General features: G+C 48.9%; 1 protein-coding gene across 1 annotated transcript in view; it reads left to right on the top strand.

The window, feature by feature from the left end:
• The window catches only part of TEX11 (testis expressed 11), a 974,891-nt gene that overhangs the window by 158,933 nt on the left and 793,513 nt on the right, over positions 1-22,445 (top strand). The window contains exon 5 of the mRNA XM_029607248.1: positions 12,042-12,121. Within this exon, the coding sequence (XP_029463108.1) occupies positions 12,042-12,121 (80 nt within the window). The remainder of the gene's footprint in view (positions 1-12,041; positions 12,122-22,445) is intronic.

Here is a 22,445-nt window from a genome sequence, read left to right on the forward strand (position 1 = left end):
AAAGCGCATGGGGGAAAATTCCGGGTGTTCCTTTTGATTTGCCTGTTACACCAAAAAATAATTGGGCAAATTTTGTACCTGTTACCTTTTTGGAAGTTAACAGGGTTGTCTCTAGCCTAAAGGCAACCTCTTGTTAGACCCTTGTCCACTTGTTTTTGTTAAAGCAACAAGGGATATTTCTTTTGAAGGTTGAAATTGTTATGATTGTATTTTTTTTTTTTTGTGTGAAATCTGTTTATTAAGTTTCGTATGTTTCAGACATGGCATATAGCAAATTACAAGCCTTAACAATGTGTAGTCCCTTGAACAGTAAGGGCGAACAGTAAGGGCATACAGTACAATAACAACACGATGAAAATGTCTTTCAGAACATAACAGAGCATATATCTTCATCAACTATAACTTTCAACTATAACAACAACAGATAGCTGTTTCATTCCTCAGAGCTTCGTATCCAATCTTCCTTTCCAGTTCTTATGCATATCATGCTATACTACAAAGAAATAAAGATGATGCCAATCCCTCCCCCCATCCCCCCTCCCCTCCCTTTTCCCATGTGTCTGTGCGAGCTATTTCCTTACTGAGTCCCTTAAGAGTCCTTTAACCTGTGGATGGGTGCAGATATGCATTCAGGGGCTGCCAAATTTTTCCTACTTCTAGCCAGCGCCTAGTCAAAGTTTGTCTGGCACTACAGAATTCCAGAGTGTATAACTTAATAAACAAGGTGAACCAGTGTTCATGCTTCGGGACCTCTTCATTCACCCAACCTGTGAGGATTACGTTCTTTCCTATTAGTCCCGCTTTACGGATAAATTTGTGCCCATCAACCGATATTCTTGGGAAGGACATTGGCGCCACCCCAAAGAGCCACCACATGGGATCCAAAGGGAGGACCATCTGTAGCAATTGGCTACACGTTTGTGTCACTTGCAACCAAAATGCTTTGATCAAGGGGCGGGACCAAAAACAATGAGAATAGGAGCCCTCCTCCAATTCGCACTTCATGCATAAGGGTGAAGCGATAACTTTAGCCTTAAAGGCCCGGATTGGTGTCATGTAATACTGCCGCAGGAACTTATATTGCAGCTCTCTATATAATACGCTTTCTGACCATGTTGTAAGATCTCGAAAGCAAAGCAAAAATACTTGCTTGGATAAAATGAATTCCGACCAGGTTTGCCATCGACTATAGATAATAGATATACAATCTATATCTGGTACTAGTTGTAACGCCTGTCGGTAGGCCGCTAGGGTCGGTTTTCGTAGCTGTTGGGCTAACACCAGCTTATGCAAGGTCCAAAAATGAGGCATCGGCTCAAAAAGACTCCTCTTAGTACTTAAGAAGTGCCGTAATTGTGACTATGCAAATTGGTCAGAGCTGGGGAGATGGTACGCTTCCTGCAACTCTAAAAAGGTGAGCACTTGCCCTGTAGTTTTAGAAAAACATTGATACACCCATTTCAGGCCCCTACTTTTCCATTTATGGAATATGGATGCTGAGTGGGCTGGGGGAACTAGAGAATGATCGCAAATATCTAAAAAAGTGGTCACCTTGGAGGTTAAGTGCATCTGCTTACATAAAATGGCCCAAGCAAGACAACATGCCCGTATCCAGGGTTGGGCAGCAACTATAGGTGACAAGTGTTCTTTGGGCAATTGGACTATCACATTGAAAGAACGAACTCCCAGCCAGTCTTGTAGGTCTATCAGAGGCATATAGTGAGTAGTACCCCCTAGCATATCCCGCAGGCATCTCATAAGGGCCGCTAGATTATAGGTTCGAACATTGGGACAATTCAAACCTCCCTTATAGATTGGATTCATTAATGTTTGCAGGACATTTGGAATGGGAAGCGTGCCCTCTTCCCATTCCAAATGAACCGGCACAATGCTGCATTAAGTTCCTTGCAGTGACCCTGAGTGAGCCATACCGGCAGCATTTGTAAGACATATATCCACTTTGGCAAAATCATCAATTTAAATAATTGTATTCTGCCCGAAATCGAAAGGGGCAGTCTGCCATCGCTCAAGAGCCCATCTGGTAGTGCTGAGTAGGGGTTTGACTTTTACTTTATACAAGTCTGTCAGGACCACTGGGATTTTAATGCCAAGATACTTCATCGTGCCCTAGACGTGCGGGAAGCTCCCTGTCCACATGTCTTGCACCTTACCCCCCACATCTAACGCCTCGGACTTGTCTTGGTTCACACTTAATCCTGCAAATTTGCCATAATCGGATTGAATAGATAAAAGGAGGTGCAGAAAGTCATGAGGATTGGAGAGGTATATCAAAATATCATCCGCAAAGATGGCCACTTTGAATTCATGCCCATCACCGCCAATCCTTTTGATGTCTGGGTGTCGGGCAATTTTCCTGAGCAGCGGGTCTATCGCCAGAATATACAATAGAGGTGATAGGGGACACTCTTGCCGGACTCCCCTCCCAATGTGTACCGTCTCTGATTTGTATCCATTTGCTACTATGTGGGATTTGGGATTTCTGTAGAGTAATGAGAGAAAAGTCAAAAAATTATCTGTAAATCCATACCTCGGGGAAACATTCACCCTCCAGGGCACCTCCACGCCACAGCCATCCGTCCAAACCGCGCCAGAATTCTTCAAAAAACCACTAGATGCCAATGAGGGATAATGTTAGCCTTATTGTCTGACACAGTCCTCCCAACGCGCAGGAGCCCCTGCGCTTCGGATGGTTAGAGGGGCCCTGGGAAGCTGACGGAGTCCTAGCCTATATAGAGACCTGCTACATTTAAGATTAGAGAAGTGTATGAAGTTTAAGACCTATGTTTGATGAAGGTCAAGACATGTTTAAAGACTGTGTGTTGCCTGAAGTCAAGGTGAACTGCCTAAATTAATTGTTTTGCTTTACACTGCCTTTTTGTGAGATACCTGTTGTGCACTGCATTTTGTTGGGTTTCACTGTAAATAAACTGCACTTAAGGAACAGCCAGAGTCTGCCTCTTGTTTTCCTCTGGCTGTCCCCAAACCGCTACCGCTTGAGTTGCACACATGGGGGCCGATGCAATTATGTGCGCTGAAAGCGGGCACTGACTTTTCAGCGTCCGCTTTTTTAACGCACGCATGGCGCTTGCAAGGGGGGCGCCATGCAATATGGAACCTGCCTGTCTGCCAGTAATGAAAATGGCCACTGAGTTTTTTCTGCTTTTCTGTACTTATTTTCAATGTGCTCAGCTATTAATGCCTGCTCCAGGCAGCCGAAAATATCTGAGCGATAAATGTGCGTCTGAAAGACGCACATTTATCTTTTTGCATTCGGAGTGAATGAGTAATAGGCTCATTCACATGTATTTGCATGTGATGAGTGCTATCTCATTCACTCCACATTGGATGCACGTTAAATAGGCGCTAATCCCCCCATTGCATTAGGGGGTGGATTAGTGCCTATTTAACCTGCGTTCGACAGCGGGTTAAACAGTTAAACATCGGCCCCAGAGTGAGAGAAGTGGGATCTCTTGCCTAAGCAGTAGCTGCAGCAAGAGAAGAAGAGGAAAAAAAACCCCTGCAGTTTTTGTTTTCTTTTCCTGGGGCTCCCAGTTCCACTCTCCTCAGCTTTGCACAACAGGCCAAGGGGGCCTGTATAGTTGGGTCAAGTAGTGTGTAAGGGCGTGATAACCACAGGACTTTTTGTTTTTCTCCACTGTCCTGTTCCCGAAGAGATACATAACTTTGAGGCAGCTCAGTAAGCAGGCAAGATGGAGCATAGAAACAAATATGACGGCAGAAAAGGATCAAATGGGCCATCCAGTCTTCCCAGAAAGCTTATGGTAGTATCTGCCACGCCATTCAATTCACCCTCATACTTAGCTACCCAGACCATCAAGCCAGGGGCCTTGTTACTGTTTGAGTCCAATTCCCCATCAGCACTTGCCATTGAAGCAGAGAGAATGATGGAGTTGCATCAGAAGTATCAGTCTTATTGGTTAAGGGTAGTAACCGCCACACCAGCAAGTTACCCCATGTACTCTTTACTTCATTCCCATGCTCAAGCCTTAAGGGATCCACAGTGATTATCCCATGCCCTTTTGAAATCTTTTACTGTTTTTGTCTTCATCACCTCCTCTGGAAGGGCATTCCAGGCATCCACCACCCTTTCTGTGAAGAAATATTTCTTGATATTGGTTCTGAGTCATCCTCCCTGGAGTTTCATTTCGTGATCCATAGTTCTACTGATTTCTTTCCAGCAGAAAAGGTTTGTCGGTGATTGTGCATCATTCAAAACTTTCAGGTATCTGAAGGTTTGTATCATATTTCCCCTGCACCTCCTCTCGTCCAGGGTATACATATTTAGTTCCTTCAACCTCTCCTCATAAGTCATTTGATGGAGACCCACTCCATCAAAGATGGAGCAGGTGATCCAAATAATTTATACAAAATGCCCTGCAAATGAAAATTAATCAGCAGCAGGCTTTGTGAGTGTTATGTTTTGAGGTGTGGGCCCTTGGTTGCTGCAAGAGTTGGCACCTCCCACAGGGCAGAGCCCTGCAGAGTCTTGCAGTAATAGGCTAGCTCCAAGCAGAGATGGACACAGAGAAAGGAAGTCCTTATTATACTGCAACGTAGATGGTAACCCGAGGAAGCGGGCAATGATCCCAGCCAGAAGAGGAGATCTCTGATGGCAATGTTCCAACTGAAAACTGCAGAGTGGCAAGGCAGTCGCCCAGTCTCACCAAGTCCCAAGAGGGAGATGGGTCCGGTAGTGGTCCACGATCTAGGTAGAGAGAGATGAGACAATGCAGAGACAGAACTGGAGCGATAGTACTCACTCTGATGCTGGCAGTTGTAGTAGGAGAGAACCCCCATGGAGCGGTGGTCCGGGATGAAATAAGGCCCCCAAGGAGCGGGTACCTTAGGCATCCTTGAAGGTGGTAGGCAACCCCAGAGGGTAGACAGGAGCAAAGCAAGGCCCCCAAGGAGCGGGTACCTTAGGCGTCCTTGTTGGTAGCAGGTAACCCCGGAGGGTGTAGAGGAGCGAGGCAAGACCCCCAAGGAGCGGGTATCTAAGTCGTCCTGAAGCGGGAGTACACAGAGCGGCAGTGTCTGGTAACGTAAAGAGATCAGCATGGAGGATACTTTGCTAACTCGTATTAGGAATCGTGAACGGAGTTTAAATACCAGCACTCATTACGTCATGCGGTGGGGATGCTCCCGAGGTTCCTGCCATGACGCACATAAAGGACGGGACTGCGCGCGCATGCCCTAAGTGACTCCGGAAGAAAGATGACAAACGCAATTGCCCATGCCGGAATGGGGACGTCTGAGGGGTCGGCGTGGAGAAGCGGAGGTAGCCATCTTCCCAATAGGAACAGAGTCAGGCATGAAAAAAGTGAGCAATAGAGGGTGCAGCCGTCTGAGACCGGGCGCAACAGTACCCCCCTTCCAAGGGCCCCTCCCAGGAGGTTTTGTCTTCCGAGGATGAGACTGATGGAAGCGACGGATCATGTCTTTATCCAGGATATTAGCCATGGGCTCCCAGGAGTTCTCCTCCAGTCCGTTTCCCTTCCAGGAGATAAGGTACTCCCAACGTTTACCTCTCGCGCACAACCAGTATGTCATCAGAAGTATAAGCGATATTCTCTTCGGCATCAAGCGGTGCTGGCTCCGGTGCTTTGTCGGAAAATTCAGACAGGACGAGAGGTTTCAGTAGTGCCACGTGGAAGGCATTATGAATCTTCATGGATGGCGGTAGCTTCAAACTGTAAGTCAAATTCCCAAGGCGTTGGAAGATGGCAAAAGGTCCAACGTACCGCGGAGCAAAACGTGCAGAGGGTAGCTCTAAGCGGAGGAACTTCGTACTAAGACATACCTTATCCCCAGGCTGAAATTGAGGTGCCTTCCTGAGGTGAGCATCGTAAGTCTTTTTGGCCCTTTGGCCCGCCTTGAGGAGTAAATCCTTAGTCTGTTTCCACAATTGTTGTAATTCCATTGCAGTGACTTGAGCTGCTAGAGATGTCACGGAGAGTGGCAGAGGTAACGGACGTAATGGTTGGCGACCATACACCACTTGAAAAGGCATAGATCCCGTAGCAGCAGTTGGATGAGAGTTTAGGGTGAATTCGGCCCAAGGGAGTAATTCTGCCCAGTCACTTTGTCTAGTATTCACATATGAGCATAGGAATTGTTAGAGTGTCTGATTCATTCGCTCTGTTTGGCCATTGGACTGTGGGCGATAGGCCGAGGTCAGGTCCAATGCGATGTCGAACTTCCGATACAGACACTGGATGCATCTGTCAGACAAAATGTGTTTGGGCATGCCGTGGAGGCGAAAGATGTGCTTCACGAATAATTTAGCCAGTTCAGCAGCGGATGGTAAACCTGGCAGGGCCACAAAATGTGCCATTTTTGAGAATCGATCAACGGTCACCCAGATCGTATTGTTTCCGGCAGAAGGAGGTAAATCCACCACAAAGTCGGTCGCGATGTGCGTCCAAGGTTCCTCTGGTACAGGCAGAGGTTGGAGGAGACCCTAGGGACATCAGGCAGGAGGTTTTTGTCTCGCGCAGGAGGTCACATAAGCTTGGATATCAATCTTCAGTAGAAACGTTGGAGCATGCCTAATGTACGGCCTTGCCCGGGGTGGCTAGCCAGACAGGAGTCATGTGCCCACTTTAGCAGTTTCTTTCTCATTCCCAGCGGCACCACTGTTTTCCCAGTGGGGACGGCATGAGTGGCTGCTAACACCACCTTCTCAGGACTGATGATGTGATGAGGTTTGTCGGGTACATCCACCGGAGAGAAGGAGCGTGAAAGGGCATCTGCCCTAACATTTTTTTCTGCAGGACGGTATTTTAGTAGGAAGTCAAAGCGGTTGAAAAACAACGACCACCTCGCTTGCCGGTGATTAAAGCGTTGGACATGTCGTAGATATTCCAAATTTTTATGATCGGTATACACCGTTATTTGGTGCTGCGCGCCTTCCAGCCATGGACGCCACTCCTCATAGGCCAATTTTATAGCTAACAATTTTTTATCTCCGATTCCATAATTCTTCTCGGCTGGAGAGAATCGCCATGAGAAGAAGGAGCAGGGATGGAGGACATGGGCATCACTGTATTAGCTCAGTACTGCTCCCACACAGACGTCAGAGGCATCAACCTCGACGATGAAAGGATGCTGAGGATTGGAGTGACAAAGACAAGGCTTGGTTTGGAAGGCCGCTACAGCCTCAGCAGACCATCGGGATGGATCGGCCCCTTTTCTGATCATGGCTATGAGTGGTGCCGTGAGAGTGGAATATTGCTTGATGAAGGTATGGTAGTAGTTTGTGAAGCCGAGGAAACGGCGGAAAGCTTTCAAGCCAGTGGGTTGAGGCCATTCTTGAATGTTTCAGCTTTTGAGGGTCCATCTGGAAGCCATTCTTGGAAACGATGTACCCCAGAAAAGGCACTGACTCCTGATGAAAAGCACACTTCTCAAGCTTCGCATAAAGGCGATTGTCACGTAGCCTTTGTAGTACCTTTATCACGCTTTAACGAGATAGCAAGGAGTTCCCTCGTTGCTGAATCTGCTCCACACTTGAACTTCCAGTTCCAGTTCTCTGCAGAAAGGCCCCTCGGGGGGCCTTTCTGCGTTCCTGGCTATCTGTTCCTCGGAGCCTCCTTCCTGCCTTAGACTACCACCTGTCTCGCTCCTTGGGACAGTCTCCTGGAACTACCTTTGTGAGTACTAGACTTCGGACTTCCACTTTACCAAACCTTACTGAGGAATCATCTACGGCATACCCCGTGCCTCGGGCCACTACCCTATCCTCTCCAGTAGGAGTTGCTCCAGGATACCCTGCACTGCAGGGTATTATCACACCATCCTCGGGATCCTCATCCGGGGTCCCGCACCTCAGACTATTTTCTCATCATCTGCAGTATGGACATCTTCGGCATACCCTGCTCGGCGGGCCACTACCGGATCTGCACTTCTGAAAAGGACTGTCTGGCTTACCCCACTCTGCGGGCCACTACCGGATAGTCACATCAGGGATTTACCCCTCTCCTCAGAACTGTTCTTTATTAACACCCCCACTCCTCGGGCTTGTTTCCTTCCTGTATAATAAAGTCTTTGCCATACAACTGTGTTCGAGACCACTGAGACCATGCCTGCCGGTGGTGAGGCTCACAGGGCTCCTCCCTGTGGGCAGAGACATCTCTCACCTTGGCACAGGTTCACATTCTTACAAAAACATAACAACTAGTGGTTTTGTTTTCAAGAATTGCTCCTGCCATTTTACCCTGCACTAACTTCAGGCTTACTGGTCTATAGTTTCCCGGATTAGCCCTGGAATCGTTTTTAAAAATTGGCATCACATTGGCCATATTCCAGTCTTCAGGCTTTGTTGCTGTTTTAAATGATAGGTTACAGATTATTAGTAACAGGTTAGCAATTTCATGTCTTAGTTCTTTTAGAATTGTGAGGTGGTTGTTGTCCAGTCCCGGTGATTTGTTACTCTAGTTTGTCAGTCTGACCTATTATATCTTTCATTGTCACAGATATTTGTTTTAGTTGCTCAGAATCTCTACCATTAAAGAATGTTTCAGGTGTGGGTATATTCACAACATCCTCCTCTATAAAGAGTGAGGCAAAGAATTAATTCATTTTTTCTGCTATTTCCTTGTGCTCCCTGAGCATCCCATTTGTCTCTTGGTCACTAGCAGCCCAACTGACATTCTCATAGGCTTTTTGCTTCAAATGTACTTGAAAATGTTTTTATTATTAGATGTTGCCTCACTGGTAAGCTTTTTCTCAAAATCTCTCTTAGCTTATCCAGCTACTGTTTTACATCTAACTTCGAGTGTTTATGCTCTTGTCTATTTTCATCATTTGGGTCTGCTTTCCATTTTTTGAACTATAGCCATTTAGCTTTAACTGCATCCTTTTATCTCACCATTAAACCATGCTGGCTGTTATTTGGTCTTCCTTCAACCTTTTTAAAGCATGGAATGCATTTTATCTAGACTTCAAAAATGGTATTTTTGTTGTGTTTGTGGACCCTTAGGATGAGGCAGGATTGGTGCAACTTGCAGAGAGGAGCCCTGCAGGTTCCCACTTTGGCAGGTAAACCCAGATGAGTCAGAGACTCAGTCGGAGCTTTGCCTTTACCAGCCCTCATTCCTCACAGGTTGAACCTTTGGGTCCTGGGACCGGCAGGACTTAGGTGGGGTCTCTATTGATGACAGAAGAGGAGGTCCTAGGGTTGCCTAAATTGTACACAGGCAGAGATCAGGTGAGTACGAGGTCTGGGCAAAGATCGGAGGCACGGAGTGTTCAGGCGTATCTGTGATTAAGCAGTGGTCACAGACAGGCAGTAGTGAGGTGTATCCAGATCAGGCAGAGGTCAAAACCAGAGAATCCATCTGAGAAGAGAGGAGGGACAGATAGGCAGGGCAGCTAGGTGAGGGGAAGAATAGGCAGGCAATGAGGAAGAAGCTGAAGAACTGAAGACAAGGATGCTGGAACTGAAGACAAGGACATTGGAACTGAAGACAAGGATGCAGGAACTGAAGTCAGGATGCTGGTAGCAACTCACTCTACTGAGGAGTAGGTGGACTTGTTATTGAGGCAGTGAGAGAATGCCAGCGGCAGCCTTTTATAGGTCTGGAAGAGTGATGTCATCATCAGGCGCTGTCAGAGCTTTTCCACTGCTGATCTTTTAAATGGGGGAGTGCTGGGTATGCACGCACCTAAAGAGAGGTGTGTTAAGATGGTCCAGCGGTGTCCTGCTGCATGTGAAGCCAGTGGCATACAGCCACAACGGAGAGCAGTGTCCAGCCATGCAGGGGGGGCCGGCGTTTGCAGGCCACGTTGGAAGAGAAGATAAGTGGTCCAAGCAGGGAGCTGAGTGCGGCGGTTTGCAGGGCCAGGCCACGGACCGCCAAACACAACAGTTTTACACAGTGTCCATGCCTCTTGCAACCATTCCTTTTAGGTTTTTTTCTTCCTCATTCTGTCATAGTCTCCCTTTTTAAAGATGTATGCTGCTGTTTTCATTTAATGTTTTCCCTCCAGTGATTATGACATATTTGATTGCATTATTTATTTAAAAGCATTTATATTCTGCTGATCTACAAAACTTAGTGGGTTACAACATAACATACATAAAATGAGTAACATGATCATTATTGCTTAGTAGCCCCACAATAGTAACCTCTCGTGTGTTCCGCTGAGGACTAGATCTAAAGTAGCTGTCCTTCTTGTCAGTTCTAGGATTATCTGTTCCATGAAACAGTCATTTAAGGCATCTAGAAAATTAATCTCTCTAGAATATTCTGATGAGACATTGACCCAGTCAAAACTGGGGTAATTGAAATCTCCCAATAATATTGTGTTGCCAAATGTATTTGCTTGTTTTAATTTCAGCTAGTATTTCATAGTCTTTTCTTCATTTTGGCCAGGTGGTCAGTAGTATATACCCTATTCATAAGGATTCCACAGGGCATTTTGTTTCATGCGGGATTTTTATCATGTTATCTTTTACTTATAGTGCCACCTCTTCACCAATTCGATCTGCCCTATACTCTGACAGAGTGCCAATTGTTATTCTCCTTTCACCACATCTTTGAAATGTCTATAATGTCTATATCCTTGTATTGTGTCATTCTTTCAGACTCACCAATCTTACTGTTTAGACTTCTGGCATTCACATATAGACAATTTGATGTGTGCTTTTTGTTTCTCTTTGTATCCATAACCTGTTTATTAGCAAATGAAACAGGCAGTTTAGGGTCATTCACATCTGGACTTTCTTTGTATACATTCTTCTGAGCTATTTCAGCCTTAATCACAATCTCTCTACTGGGATATTCTGGCTTTCCTGTTTTGCAAATATCTTTTGAAGATATATCCCTCTGAACCATGCACTTCTGAGCAACTGACAGCTTTCCTCAATGGACTAGTTTAAAAGATGCTCTGTCTTCTTTTTACATGTTAGTGTCAACAGCCTGGTTCTGCTCTGGTTAAGGTGGAGCCCATACCATCGAAATAGGCTCCATACCACACCTTTCCATCTAAATACCAAACTACCAAGACCCCATTCCATACCTGTTTATCTAACTACCAATGTACTAAACTACCAAAACCCCATCTTGCTCCTTTTCATCTAAATACCAAACTACAATATACTAAACTACCCAAACCCATAAGAACATAAGAACATGCCATACTGGGTCAGACCAAGGGTCCATCAAGCCCAGCATCCTATTTCCAACAGTGGCCAATCCAAGCCATTAGAACCTGGCAAGTACCCAAAAACTAAGTCTGTTCCATGTTACCGTTGCTAGTAATAGCAGTGGCTAATTTCTAAGTCAACTTAATTAATAGCAGGTAATGGACTTCTCCTCCAAGAACTTATCCAATCCTTTTTTAAACACAGCTATACTAACTGCACTAACCACATCCTCTGGCAACAAATTCCAGAGTTTAATTGTGCGTTGAGTGAAAAAGAACTTTCTCCAATTAGTTTTAAATGTGCCACATGCTAACTTCATGGATTGCCCATAGTCTTTCTATTATCCGAAAGCGTAAATAACCGATTCACATCTACCCATTCTAGACCTCTCATGAGGTCTAGAACAGGTAGATGTGTCTATATCTAAATACAAAGTAGAAAATGCTAAACTAACTAAATCCCATCCCACATCTATCTGTCTAAGCATCAAAGTACAATATACCAAACTACCAAAGCTCTTTTCCACACTTGCTCATCTGATTAGCTAATAGCAATCACAGGGAAATACAAATAAAACCAGTACTTGTATGGATACATTTTAATACCTATTTTTCCCCAGTTAATTTTTCACAAATTTTACAGTAGCACTTTAGCATCTATAGATGGAATGAACCCCAGTAAATTCATGTTCTATCATTGTTTATTAATCAAATACCTTGATGTTTTCTTTTTGTGTCATTGGATCATCCACTCTCCCTTTCCTCAGATTTTCATGGGAAAATGTGTAGATAGTAGAAAGAGAGAGAGAGCAATATCTGGTATTTACTACTTGTTTAATTTTGTTTTGTAGTGCGACACATTGCCTGTAGGCTGGTGTGTGCGTGTGAAGGTACTAACCCTACAGAGGCCACTGTTCGAAGGCAGATTTTGGTAAGGAATGCAACAGGCAAAAGATGCAAGAAGGATAAAGTATAGGCGGAGAGTCAGGGAATATTCTATAATGATTTCACTAAAAATGAAAAGCAGACTTGAAAGATAGAAGAAACATGGCTGCCTCTCATACTTATGTTTCATTAACATAGTGTATTTATCCTATATGATATGTGGCAGGTCACTGGGTTGTTGGCAAGGTTTCAGAAGTGTTTAAGGGGTGTGGTGGGGGCAAACCAAAGAAATATTTCTGCATATTGTGATCATCCCTATCAAATGGCCCCCTGTCGCTTTCTGCACGCAGCACTAGTATTTAGTTTTCTGCGTAATTGCCATGAATGTTGCCAAGGACATAATGAGGGGTTTTGGAGGACAAGCACTTCCGCAGGTAAAACAGTGTTTTACAGGTGGGAATGGCTCCTTGACAAATGCTTACCTCTCTCTATGTGTAAAAGTATGCATGTCGTGCCAGTGCACGCATATGTTTTCTCATAGAGAGAGGAGGCGATCCTGGAGGGCAGAGGTGGGGAGAGATTAGCACTTATGCAATACAAGTGTAATTTTGCTGAAAAATGTACTGCACAAATAGCAGATTCATTTTTCTGATTTACTTTTCAAAGGAAGAGATTTCCCTCTGAGAATTGAGGTAATGTCTGAGAGTAAAAATTACCCACAGGCTTTACACTTTGTGTACAGTATGAAAGTTGCCCTCTTGGAACACGACAAACTGTCAGCTGGTTGGTTGTGTTGCCCTTGGGCCGAGGTGGGGTCCCCACTGTCAGCAGGCAGAGTGGGCTGATAGACAGAGGCCGCTGGAGCTTCACCTATACCAGCCCTTGTTCCCAGCGGGTTGAGCCTTTGGGTGCCGGGGCCGGCAGGAATTAGGTGGGCCTCTGTGTGTAGTCAAGGTGAGAATTGTTTCAGCCCAGAGATAGCAGGTGAGAGATGGTACAGTCTTACTCTGGAGAGGGTAGTGTCCTGGAAACTCGAGTGCCAATGGAACAGAGACAGACAGGGAGCACTCGAGCAAGAGCAGGCCGAAGCCTGAGTAAAACACGTCCAGGGAGAAAGCTGGAGAAGCGTCGAAGAGCAGGTTGGAGTCAGGGCTGGCGGCAATCCGAAGGCAGTGGCAAGCAAGGCTGAGGTCTGATCATGAAGATAGTCAATAACGTAGTCAGGTTGTTACGACTGGGCTCCGGTCAGGAGTCATGAACACCACCCAGAAGGGTGGCTCCAGGTTGAGAGAGACAAGAATGGCTAATACAGGGTCTGGGTCCAGGCTGGGTCAGGGCAGGCGGCAGATAGCAGTGTCTGGGTCCAGGCTGGGTCAGGGCAGGCGGCAGAAAGCAGTGTCTAGGTTCAGGCTGGGTCAGGGCAGGCGGCAGAAAGCAGTGTCTAGGTTCAGGCTGGGTCAGGGCAGGCGGCAACAGTATGCCGAAGCCATTCACATTGGGAGAGACAGAAAGGACTCAGTATTCAGACGGTGAGTCCTCACGGTTTATTATCTGCACCATTTGTCAAACTCTGAATTATCCTACGTACCTGAACTGTTTAGCTTGTCAGCTCTCGGACCAGGAGCACTGGATGTGCAGCAACTGTCACAGAAGAAATGTGTCTGTATACCAAGAATGCCTTAATTGCAATTCTCCCAAACCAGGCTGGTGGAAGTGTCTCTGTCTTCCTTGTCTTTTGCCTCCAGGCAAACCCTGCCCCCGCTGCACAGCTAACGGGCCACTGTCTCCTCATAAAGATTCAGCCAGAGCTATCACACTCTGCCCTGCTTCTGGCTCAGCTAGGAATGTTTTCACCCTGGACAGTTTACTAACAGAAGATTGTAGCATAACTTGTCACAAAACTTTTTACCAAAAAGCAGCTTATACTTCAGGAAAACCAAAAACTTACCTGGCCAAGAGAACTTCTAGGACTTCCGTTCTAGGAGATCAAGCACAAAAACAGATGGAACTCATTAACCCGAGCAGGGCTCTGCTTCCCACAGCTGCTGAACAGCCTGTAACGAGCTCCTTCCCTAGACGTCCTAGAACGGCCTGTGCCTTCTCTAACCTGCTCCTCCAGAAACAAAATCAGGAGCTTCAGACTTTGGCTCGAGGTATCAAGCCCTTGGCAGTACAATCTATGTCTTCCATATACACTACTTCTAACCTTGCTGCTCTGCCATCTGAGTTTGCTTCATCGCCCCGAGAGGGGTCCGAGTCTGCTACAACGCCCCGAGAGGGGTCCGAATCTGCTACAACACCCGGAGAGGTGTTCGAGCCTGCTACAACGCCCGGAGAGGGGTCCGAGCCTGCTTCATCGCCCCGAGAGGGGTCCGAGTCTGCTACAACGCCCCGAAAGGGGTCCGAGCCTGCTTCATCGCCCCGAGAGGGGTCCGAACCTGCTACAACGCCCGGAGAGGTGTTCGAGCCTGCTACAACGCCCAGAGAGGGGTCCGAGCCTGCTTCATCGCCCCGAATGGGGTCCGAGCCTGCTTCATCGCCCCGAGAGGGGTCCGAACCTGCTACAACGCCCGGAGAGGTGTTCGAGCCTGCTACAATGCCCGGAGAGGGGTCCGAGCCTGCTTCATCGCCCCGAATGGGGTCCGAGCCTGCTTCATCGCCCCGAAAGGGGTCCGAGCCTGCTTCATCACCCCGAGAGGGGTCCGAACCTCCCGAGAGGGGTCCGAGCCTGCTACAACGCCCGGAGAGGTGTTCGAGCCTGCTTCATCGCCCCGAAAGGGGTCCGAGCCTGCTACAACGCCCGGAGAGGTGTTCGAGCCTGCTTCATCGCCCCGAGAGGGGTCCGAGCCTGCTACTACGCCCGGAGAGGGGTCCAAGCCTGCTTCATCGCCCCGAGAGGGGTCCGAACCTGCTTCAACGCCCCGAGAGGGGTCCGAGCCTGTTACAACGCCCGGAGAGGGGTCCGAGCCTGTTACAACGCCCCGAGAGGGGTCCGAGCCTGTTACAACGCCCGAAGGCCGCGCAGGGCAAGGCAAGGCCCGAAGGTCACGCAAGGCTAGAGCAGGGAGCCCAGGAGAGCTCGATGCCGAAGCACCGAGGCAACTGTCAGGCAGGGTTATAAGGGCACACCCAGAGCATAGAGTGGACAGAGGAGATGGACTGGGCCTGTCAGGAAAGCCAGCACTAGAGGGACCCCTGGTGGTGAGGCGGTTGCACTGCAGCCAAAACTGTAACACAGGCAAAGCAGAGGTCTGGGTCTGGAGATAGGCAGTAGCATAGTCAGACAAAGCAGAGGTCTGGGTCTGGAGATAGGCAATACCGATAGCGTAGTCAGGTGAAGCAGAGGTCTGGCTCTGGAGATAGGCAATGGCATGGTCAGGCGAAGCAAAGTCAAAGTCCGTATAATCAATCCGAGGTATGAAGCAATGGAGGAACAAGGAGACAGGAACCAGGAACAATGAGGAACAGGAACGCAGAGATTAGACAAATCTCTAGGAGGCAACGAGTACTCGACCAGCGAGGAGACCTGTTGCAAAGGCAACGCTAGGGAGTGGAGCCTGAGCTTAAATACTGTAGCAAGGCTGATGTCATCATCCGGGGCTGCGGCTAGGTTCCCGCCGTTTTCCCTACTTAAAGATCAGTGGTGTGCGCGTCTAGGGAGGGGCACGGCGAGAGTAGCAGCATCTCTCGGCGGGCCACATGCTCCATAGAAAATCCTCGTTGGGAGATAATATATCCGAGGAAAGGCAGACTGGATTTATCGGATAAGCACTTATCCAATTTTGCAAATAAGTGATTCTCACGAAGCCAGGGTCCGCGGGCCACGCAGAGAGGGCCGACGAGAAGTGGTAGCAGGACCGGGAATGCCAGGGACTGCAGCAGGGCCGGAGGCACCGGGGGAGGCCCGAAGACGGAGCTGACGGCCCACCATCGCTAGCGAGGAGGAACCAGGAGCTGGAGTCACTGTAGAAAGGTGAGGGGGCCGTGCCGCGGGTCTGCTGCGGACAGCACGTGTAACAGTACCCTCCCTTTACGCCCCCCCCTTGGAGGTCGGGGTTTGCCCAGATGGGCACGATGAAAGGTCAGGAGGAGGGTTTTGTCCAGGATGTTCTTGGCTGGTTCCCATGAATTTTCTTCGGGTCCATAACTCTCCCAAGAAAGGAGGTATTCCCACTGGTGGCCTTTACGGCGGACATCTAGGACTTCATGTACCTTGTAGGTCGTATCAGTCTCAGCCACCAATGGAGGTGGTTCAGGAGCCTTTCGGGAAGGCCAGGACAAGACCACAGGTTTTAGAAGCGATACGTGAAACGTATTATGAATTCCCAGTGTAGGAGGCAGCCGAAGCTGGTATGTAACTGGTCCAATCCGTCGGGTGACCATAAAAGGTCCGATGTTCCTTGGAGTGAATCCTTGATAAGGTATTCGGAGTCGGATATACCGAGTTCTTAACCAGACTTTCTGGCGAGGAAGGAATTCAGGAGCCGAGCGTCAGTGACTGTCAGCAGTTCTCGTGGCCCGGGAAGCAGTTTGACATAAGCTAAGATTCATCTGTTCCCATAAATCCTTGAGGACATCCGCAATAGCCTGCGCCGCAGGGGACGGTACTGACAAAGGTATGGGCAGTGGTGTTCATGGTTGCTTTCCATAGACGATGGAGAACGGTGATGTGCCTGTAGCTGTGGCAATGTGGGAGTTGTGAGAAAACTCTGCCCAAGGGAGAAGTTCAGACCAATTGTCTTGGCGGTCATTGATGTGAGCACGCAATAGGGCCTTTAAAGAGCAATTCATTCGCTCGGCTTATCCGTTGGCTTGAGGGTGGTAAGCAGTTGTCAGATTGATGTTCATACCGAATTTTCGGCAAAGAGTGCGCCAATATCTGCAACAAATTGAGGACCTCTATCAGAGACAGTGTCCTTGGGTAGGTCATGTAATCTGAAGATGTGATGGAAGAATAGGCATGCCAGTTCTAGAGCAGATGGTGGGCCCGGTAGAGGGACGAAATGGGCCATTTTGAAAATTAGTCTATGGTTACCCATATTACGGTATCACCCTTCGATGGAGGCAAATACATGATGAAATCCGTAGACAGGTGGGTCCATAGTTCCTCGGGAGCTGGAAGTGGTTGCAGTAGACCCCAAGGTCGACCAACCGGGGGCTTTTGCTGTGCACAAGTGTTACAGGATTCGACGTCTGCTTTAGCGTCAGAGACCATGGTAGGCCACTAGAAGAACCACTGGAGCAGCGCCAAGGTTTGTGCTCGCCCTGGGTGACCAGCAAACTTAGAATCATGCGCCCAGTGGAGGACTCTTTCTCGAAGTTGTCGGGGCACGACAGTCTTTCCAGCAGGGACTGAGTGAGTAGCAGATACCAGCTGGGTCTATTATAGGATCGGGTTCTTCTGGGGTGTCTTCAGGCTCGAAGAAGCATGATAGAGCAACTGCCCGGATGTTTTTCTCAGCTGGACGGTAATGAAGCTCAAAATTGAACCTGAAAAAGAACAGGGCCCATCGGGCCTGACGGGCATTGAGACGCTGGACGTGGCTCAAATGTTCCAGGTTCTTGTGGTCGGTGAACGATGAACTTGTGTTGCATACCCTCTAACCACGAGCACCATTCTTCAAGGGCTAATTTTATGGCAAGTAACTCACAATCTCCAATACTATAGTTCTGTTCTGCAGATGAGAACTTGCGGGAGTAGAACAAACATGGGACTATAGAACCAGAGGCAGTGCGTTGGCTCAGGACTGCCCCAGCTCCAATCGCTGAGGTGTCCACTTTCACTTGAAATGGACAGTTCGGGTCAGGGTGATTTAGGCAAGAACCCACCTGGAAAGCCTCTTTGAGGCGATGGAAGGCTTCGATGGCTTCCGGAGTCCAATTTCGAGTGTCTTGGCCCTTGCGAGTCAATGCTGTCAAAGACACAGCCAAAGTGGAATAGTGTGGGATAAAATGGCGATAGTAATTTAGAAATCCCAGGAAGCGCTGGAGGGCTTTAAGACCCACGGGTTGTGGCCACTCCCGGATTCTCTTCTACTTGGCAGGGTCCATAGAAAATCCTCTTTGGGAGATAATATATCTGAGGAAAGGCAGACTGGATTTCTCGAATAAGCACTTATCCAATTTTGCAAATAAGTGATTCTCACAAAGGCGTTGGAGGACAGTACGGACATCAGTGTGGTGTGTGGCCAAATCCTTAGAAAAGACAAGGATATCGACCAAGTATGCCACAGCAAATCTCTGAAAATTTCATTCATCATTTGTTGGAAAACTGCGGGCGTATTACAGAGGCCTCAAGGCATCACCAGGTATTCATAATGTTGCAGTTGGGTACTGCTGTGGAATAGTGGACCCTTGAGCCGACCTACCACGAGAGGCGGGGTAGGCCGGGAGGCGGAGCCAAGGCTCAAAGTGTTCACCAGGTGATTGCCCGGAAACCAGGAACCCCCTCAGGAGGAGCCCGTAGGGTCCTGGCTCCTTGGGACTTAGGTACCAGAGAGAGAGTCCAGTAACAGAGAACCAGGAAGTCCAATGGTAATTGAGTCTAGCACAAGATCTTCACCCGGGTACCCAGAACCCCCCAGGAGGGGCCCGTAGGGTTCTGGCACCTTGGGACTTGGGTACTAGAGGGAGAGTCCAGCAATAGAGAACCAGGAAATCCAAAGATAATAGTCTCTAAGTGAGCAGACGTGAGTAGGAGCAAGTAGAAACCTGGAGCGGGGTCCGCAGCCAGCAGGTGAAGGCAAGGCTGAAGGCTGAAGCAGGAACAGAGACGAGCCAGGATCAAAGGCAGGCGGCAACAGAGCGTGGTCAGGGACGAACCGGGGTCGAGGCAGGCAGCAGGCAGAGCGTAGTCAGGGACGAACCGGATCGAGGCAGGCAGAGCGTAGTCAGGGACGAACCGGGGTCGAGGCAGGCAGCAGGCAGAGCGTAGTGAGGGACAAACCGGGGTCGAGGCAGGCAGCAGGCAGAGCGTAGTCAGGAACGAACCGGGGTCGAGGCAGGCAGCAGGCAGAGCGTAGTCAGGAACGGACCGGGGTCAAGGCAGTCAGCAGGCAGAGCGTAGTCAGGAACTCCAAGGTCAGCGGCAGGAACTCAGCAAGACGAAGCGCAACTCAGAACTACAAGACTGTAGTGAACCTCGTTGCAAGGCGATGATGGAACGTCCGGACGCCGGTTCTATCTGTCTCAGAGCGTGACATCATCAGCGCAGGCGGGGCTTGACTTCCGGGTTCTGGGCGCTCAAAGTGGCCGTACTCGCGCGTGTGCGAGGCCGCGGTGAGAGAGACAGGCAAATGGTGGATGCCACATGGAACTGAGCGCGTCTTTGGGTCCTGGAGACCGCGGAGTGCGGCGTCCCCAGACGCGGAGGTAGGCGCTGGTCACGGGGAAGAGAGGGGAAGCGGTGCAGACCGCAACACATAATGCCTGTCCCAAGTGTTAAAGGCGGTCTTCCAGATGTCATCGGGACAGAACCGTACCTAATTATATGCACCGCGTAAATTCAACTTTGTGAATATAGATGCTCCATGTAAGCAATTGATTAATTCCGAGATCAGCGGCAGAGGGTACTTGTCCTTGCGGTTGATGGAGTTTAGGCCGCGATCCATCCTTCTTGGTCATAAAAAAGAATCTTGACCTGGCAGGAGAGGTAGAGGGGCGGATAAATCCCTTCGCAAGGTTTTCTTGGATGTACTCCGTCATAGCCTTTGTCTCCAGGAGAGACAGAGGATAGGTGCATCCTTGGGGAGGCGTGGTCCCAGGAAAGAGGTCAATGGGACAATCGAACCTCCAAAGAGGCAGAAGAAGGTCTGCTTTTTGCTTGGAAAATACATCTTCGAAATCCGCGTAAGGAGCCGGTATACCTGAAGAAGTGGTAGCTAGGGGAACCACAGGTGGCGGTACCACTTTCTATAGACAGGACTGGTGGCAGGCAGGGCCCCACTCCACCAGTTGCAACGAACCCCAATTAAATTGGGGAGAGTGCTTTTGGAGCTAGGGGAGTTCTAGGACTACCGGATGGATGGATTTCTCCAGTACTAACAGGTCAAGTTCTTCTGTGTGCAAGGCGCCAGTGCGTAATTGAACTGGCTCTGTGGTAAGGAATATTCAACCGGGTAACGGTTCTCCATAAATAGGCGCTATGCACAAGGATGTCTCTATAGGACGGGTCTTTATACCCAGGAGCTGAACTAGATCCTTGAGAATGAAATTATCTCCTGCTCTGGAATCCACCAGAGCAAGGACTGGAAAGGACCGGGAGTCCCAGATCAGAGTGACCATTACTAACAGTTGAGGGGCCGGAGAGGTTGCGCCCAAGTTCAGGATCCCTACTGAATTTAGGCCGGGAAGTTTCCCAGATGGACCGGACAGATCTGTAGATGGTGGCCAGGTGCTCCACAATACAGACACAGACCGGTTTGTCTCCGCTGGAGGCGCTCTTCTGGTGTCAGTCTCCCACGGCCCAACTGCATGGGTTCTTCCATCTTGGCCACAATAGAGACCCTACTCTGAGCAGGGCTGGTGGTCGGTGGCGAACGGGATCAAACCCGAGAGGGCTTCTCGGGCATCCAACTCTCCCGGTGACGCTCTTGGAGACGATGATCAATTCGGCCTATTAAGTCTATAATGTCCTCGAGAGAGGAAGGGAGCTCCCTTGCAGCCAGCTCATCCTTCAGCTGCGAGGAAGGTCCATCCAGGTAGATAGCTCATAGGCAGTCTTTCTGCCAAGAGAGCTCAGAGGCCAAAGTGCGAAACTCAATGATATAGTCGAAGAGACTTCTTTGACCTTAACAAAGATGTAACAAGTTGGTGCTTGCCACAGCATGCCACCCAGGATCATAAAAGGTCCGTCAAAACACAGCCACAAACTGAGATAACTCCTTTATGCGTGAGTCTGATCGTTCCCATAAGGACGAAGCCCAGGCTAGTGCCTTCACTTCAAGACGAGACAGGATGAAGGTGACTTTGGTCTGTTCGTCCTGGAAGACGGAGGGCTGCAGAGCAAATTGCATATAGCATTGGTTGATAAACCCCCTGCAGAGCTTGGAGTCACCGTTGAAGCATGGGGGCGCTGGTAAGGCCAGCAGGGCCCGAGGCATCGATGATGATGGTTGTGGATGAGGAGGAGTTGGTGTAGGAACCGGATTGCTGGTGAGGGGATTAAGCCGATTATGGAGGCGCCTGATGGAAGAAGCCAAGGCCTCAAGAAACTGCTGCTGTTCTTGTACCTTGGATGCCAGGTCTGATAGGGCCTGGAGGGCACACGGCTCCGCTGAGTCCATGGCCTTTGCAACCTTTTGCGCCGGAGGTGAACCCTTGGGCCGAGGTGGGGTTGATGCAACCCGTATGTAAGGACCTACGGGTCCCCACCATTGGCAGGCAGAGTGGGCTGATAGATAGAGGCCACTGGAGCTTCGCCTATACCAGCCCTCTTTCCCCGCGGGTTGAGCCTTTGGGTGCCGGGGCCAGCAGGACTTAGGTGGGCCTCTGTGTGTAGTCGAAGTAAGAGTTGGTTTAGCCCAAAGACAGCAGGTGAGGAGATGGTACAGTCTTACTCTGGACAGGGTAGTGCCTGGAAACTCGAGCGCCAATGGAACAGAGGGGGCGCTCGAGCAAGAGCAGGCTGAAGCCTGAGTAAACCACGTCCAGGGAGTAAGTTGGAGAAGCGTCAAATTGCAGGCTGGAGTCAGGGCTGGTGGCAATCCGAAGGCAGTGGCAAGAAAGGCTGAGATCTGATCACAGAGATAGTCAATAACGTAGTCAGGCAAAGCAGAGGTCTGGGTCTAGAGATAGGCAATAGCGTAGTCAGGCGAACCAGAGGTCTGGGTCTGGAGACAGGCAGTAGCGTAGTCAGACAAAGCAAAGGTCTGGGTCTGGAGATAGGCAGTAGTGTAGTCAGATGAAGCAGAGGTCTGGGTCTGGAGATAGGCAATACTTCACTTTCAATGCAAAGCGAGTACTGCTCTCTGCTTCAACGGCAGGGGAGAAAGTTTGACACTTCACGCATATCCAGCATAGCTCTCTGCTTCAATGGCAGGGGAGCAAGACTGATACTTCACTTTCAATGCATAGCCAGCATGGCTCTCTGCTTCAGCGGCAGGGGGGAATGAAGAAAGGTGGATCTATATTCAGGCAACAACCAACAAGGACTGAATTACATAGTCTGGATAAACAGATAAGCATGGGTGTAGCTTGCTTATTGCGGTGGTTAATACCCCTAACTAATTAAGCTATTTCACTTAGATGCAGTTCCTACACTGCTCTCTACATTAATGGCGGGGGTGGAAGGGAAATAGAATAAAAAAGGTTACTAAGAGCCAAGAGAAACAGATAAGTATGTGAGAGAAAAAAAAAAGTGCGAAAGCTTG

The sequence above is a fragment of the Rhinatrema bivittatum genome, chromosome 6, assembly GCF_901001135.1.
Source record: "Rhinatrema bivittatum chromosome 6, aRhiBiv1.1, whole genome shotgun sequence".
In the NCBI taxonomy this organism is placed as follows: Eukaryota; Metazoa; Chordata; class Amphibia; order Gymnophiona; family Rhinatrematidae; genus Rhinatrema; species Rhinatrema bivittatum.